This window comes from Lemur catta, chromosome 7 (genome assembly GCF_020740605.2).
Source record: "Lemur catta isolate mLemCat1 chromosome 7, mLemCat1.pri, whole genome shotgun sequence".
NCBI classification, from domain to species: domain Eukaryota; kingdom Metazoa; phylum Chordata; class Mammalia; order Primates; family Lemuridae; genus Lemur; species Lemur catta.
Genome location: NC_059134.1, coordinates 61,209,435 through 61,214,024, shown reverse-complemented (window position 1 = coordinate 61,214,024; position 4,590 = coordinate 61,209,435). Strand labels below are relative to the sequence as shown.

General features: G+C 34.9%; 1 protein-coding gene across 1 annotated transcript; it reads right to left on the bottom strand.

The window, feature by feature from the left end:
- Window positions 1-1,947: 1,947 nt before the first annotated feature.
- Window positions 1,948-2,895, bottom strand: LOC123641569 (olfactory receptor 51A4-like). Its single transcript, XM_045556447.1, has one exon. It carries the CDS (start codon window positions 2,887-2,889, stop codon window positions 1,948-1,950), a length of 942 nt encoding a protein of 313 aa, XP_045412403.1. The 5' UTR covers window positions 2,890-2,895.
- Window positions 2,896-4,590: the final 1,695 nt, after the last annotated feature.

The window sequence follows — 4,590 nt, the reverse complement described above, 5'->3', positions numbered from 1 at the left end:
CTTTCCACAGAGGTTGTCTAGTTTGCAGTTCCACCAGCAGGGTTTGAGTGTTTCTATCTCTCCACATGCACACCAACATTTATTGTTTTGGGACTTTTGGATAAAGGCCATTCTCACTGGAGATATGTGATATCTCATTGTGGTTTTGATTTACATTTCCCTGATGATTACAGATGTTGAGCATTTTTTCATATGTTTGTTGGACATTTGTCTATCTTCTTTTGAGAAATTTCTCTTCAAGTCCTTTGCCCACATTTTGATAGGGTTTTTTGATTTTTTTCTTGATGCTTTTCCTGAGTTCCATCTAGATTCTAGTTATCAGCCCTTTATCAGATGTGTACCATGTGAATATTTTCTCCCATTCTGTAGGTTGTCTGTTTGCTCTCATGATAGTTTCCTTGGCTGTGCAGAAGCTTTTTAATTTGATCAGGGCCCATTTATTTATTTTTATTGTTGCTGTGATTGCCTTTGGTGTCTTATTCATAAATTTTTTTGCCTAGGCCAATGTCTATAAGAGTTTTTTCTTACATCTTCTTCTAGAATTCTTATAGTTTCATCCCTTAGGTTTAAGTCTGTTATCCACTGTGAGTTGATTATTATGAGAGGTGAAAGGTGTGGATCCTGTTTCAGTCTCCTACATGTGGCTATCCAATTTTCCCAGCACCATTTATTGAAAAATGATTCTTCTCCCCAGTATATGTTTTCCTCTGCTTTGTCAAAGATTAGATGGTTATTTGAGGATGGTTTTATAGCTGGGTTCTCAGTTCTGTTCCATTGAATGGGGAAAATTGAAAGCATTCCCACTTAGAACTGGAACCAGATAAGGTTGCTCTCTATCACCACTTCGATTCAACTTAGTGCTTGAAGTCCTAGCCAGAGCAAACAGAGAAGAGAAGAAAATCAAGAGCATCTGATTGAGGTAGAAGGGGTCAAACTATCACTCTTTGCTGATGATATGATCTTATATCTAGAAAACCCCAAAGATTCTGCTATGAGACTACTGGAATTGATAAACAAATTCAGCAAAGTCTCAGGTTACAAAATCAATGTACAGAAATCAGTAGCTTTACTATATACCAACAACAGTCAAACTGTGAAAGAAATCAAAGACTCAATACCCTTCACAATAGCAACAAAGAAAATAAAATACTTAGGAATATATTTAACTTGGAGATAAAAGACCTCTACAGGGAAAACTATGAAACAATGAGTAAGTAAATACAGAGAACATAAACAGGTGGAAAACCATACCATGCTCATGGGTCGGCAGAATCAACATTGTTAAAATGTCTATACTACCCGAAGTGATCCAAAGATTCAATACAATCCCTATTAAAATACCAATAATTTTTCACAGACCTAGAAAAAATAGTTATATGCTTTGTATGGAACAGAGAAGACCCCATATAGTAAAGCAACCTTAAGGAAAAAGAACAAATTGGGAGGCATCAAATTCCCAGACTTGAAGCTATGCTACAAGGCTATAATAAATAAAACAATATCTTTGTGTGTCTTAATTACAGTTTCTGACAGCAGTGCATATCTGATAGATGTCAAAATTATGTATTGAAAATTAAGATTTTGAAATAAAGAAGTGAGCAATATTTGGTTATTTCTGATCACTACCTAGTTGTCATATAAGCATATATTATTAATTTCCAAATAAGCACATAGAATATCCCTTTAATTATAATGAAAATGACAAGCACACACTGTGTTCATAGGCCTGGTAAAGTAAGCTGCGTGAAAGCAGTACCTACGCATACTTTTTATTTGCATCAGATAACCAAGTCTAAATCTCAAACCAACAAATTTGCAAGTGTGATTCTTCAGTCCTGATAAACATATGGAGAGATGATATTGTGAAGTGATTGTGAATATGTGGTCTGGTTCCTTATTGATTCCTTCCACTTGGTCATTGAGTTTTCATATGGTTAAGCATTCCCATCAGCTTTGCTTCGAGCACAGTTTTCCTAGGACTAGATTTCTTATTGGCTGGCTTTTCACACAGTACACAATGGGGTTCATCAATGGAGGCACCAGCAGAAAAACATCAGCCATGAGGATCCTAATGAGTGGGGAACTGTGTTTGGCAAACCGGTAGATGATAGCTAGGGAGATAATGGGCACATAGAAGATGAGCACAGCACAGATGTGGGAAACACATGTATTGAGGACCTTGAGCCTTTCCTTTTGTGATGCTATGCTCAACACTGCTTTCAGTATTAGAACGTAGGACACGAAAATAAATGTCAAGTCTAGAATGCCTGTGAGAGCAACAAATAAGCCATAGATGACATTAACCTTGTTGTCAGAGCAGGCCAGCTTCATGACATCCTGATGGAGGCAGTAGGAATGGGACAGGAGGTTCTTCTCACAGTATCTTAGATGTTTTAGAGTGAAAGGGAAAGGGAGGATCAACACCACATTTTTCAGACCAAAAACAATCCCAATTTGAAGGACTCTGGCACTGGTAAGGATGGATGTGTATCTCAGAGGGTTGCAGATGGCAATAAAGCGATCAAAGGACATGATGAGAAGTATAGATGACTCCATGGCTGAGAATTCATGAATGAAAAACTCCTGGGCAATACAGGCATCAGGGGAAATTCCTGGAATATTGAACAAGAAAACCCTTAGCATGGTAGGTAGAGAGGAGAAGGATAGTCCCAGGTCAGACAGAGCCAACATGGAGAGAAAGTAGTACATGGGTTCATGCAGAGAAGGCTCTGTTTTTACGAAGAACAGGATGGTGCAATTCCCCAGGATGGCAGCCATGTACATGAAACATATGGGGATGGAGAGCCAAATGTGGGTAGTCTCCATACCTGGAATCCCAACCAAATAGAAAATAGAGATTTCAATTTCAGAACTGTTGAGGATAGACATGCTGGTATGTAAGAAAAAATGAGAGTTCAGAAGAGACTTCTGGTAGTTCTGCAAGTAGATTGGCTCATAAGCCTGTCTCTATCTTATTGAAATAATTGAGATCTTGTGAAACCAAATATATAGGTACAATTCTTAGATACAAACCTAAATAGAGAAAATAGGTAGAGAATTAGACATCAGTATCTAGCTAAAAACAAAAACTGAGAGAAAAAGAACACAAATTATTATCAAAATCTAACCTTACAACATATATAGATTATAACAGATACAAGTCCTATAGAAAAGACTATTGTTCAACTATAATAATTATACAGGCACCTATTATATCCAATTCTAAAACCTGAGATTTTGCTTTTTCATGTAAATATTACAATCTACATCCTATTAAGAATTTCTTTAAAATTTCAATGCATTATATACAAGTTATAAAAGTTACCATATTTATAAAGTATCTTCTATGTAACAATGAATTTCCCTGTCTTTTCATAAAATCTTTTTTCATATCACTCAAAAATATGTTGTCATTTTTACAGATGATTTTGCATATTTTGTAAAATTAATTCTTTAGAAACCTTATGATATTGTTGCTATGATTTACAGAATCATTTATTATCCCTTATTTTTCTATTTTTCTGAGTGATTGATGTTGATGCAAAGGAACACTATAGATTTTTGTTGTAGAATCCTACTGTCCCATGCTGTTCTTTCTTTTTGTGTCCTCCCTTCCTGGCATAGGTTTCTGAGCACTTGTGCATTCCCTGTTGTGTCCTTAACCCTGTATATACCTCTATAAAGAAATCCTTTAATAAACCATTTTCAGGGGACCCTTGATGTACACCTATTTAGTGCTAGCATCTAGTCTTTAGGAAGCTCTCTTTATCATTGATATTCTGCATATTGAGCTACATTGAATGTAGCTCAATACATTGAATGTAACCCTGTGGGGATTATCAATTTATTTTGCTTAGAACTTGTTGAACATTTTCAATCAGAAAAGTCATGCATTTCTTATATTTTGAATATCATCTATCACCTACTCAGCATTTTATCTAGGTGAAAAAATGTTGAAGCTTCGCAACCTTCCTAGCTAGGTTACTTCACATTTTCTAAATGTCATTTATTTGTGGTGCATTTTCAGTGTATCCCTTAGTACTATGTTCTTATTTACTAATTCTATCTTCATGTGTGTCTGGTCACAATTGTATTGCAACTATTGAGTTTTATTTCAACTATTCTATTTTTATTTTCTAATGAAGGTTATTTTAAATGACCATGCATTTCAATTTCATTCTACCAATCCCCTTATAACTTTTATTCATTTTATTGCTGTTATGCTTTCTTTAATTTTTGAGAATCTTAAACATGCCTACTTTAAAAGTTTATTTTAGTTTTATTTACTGCTTTTTTTCTCATGAGTGAATATTATTTTTAATTTTCAATTGACAAATAACTGATCGTTATGGGGTGCAGTGTGAAGTTTTGACATATATATATATATTTAATCATGTAGCATGATTAAATGAAGCAAATTAACATTTCTATCAACTCACATACTTACCATTTTTTTCTGGTGAGAACATTTGAAATGCACTCTTTCAGCAACTTTGAAATATGCAGGACATTATTATTAACTACAGTCACCTGGTTGTGCAATAAATCTAAAACACTTTTTTCTCCTGGCTGATTGACACTTTGCACTCT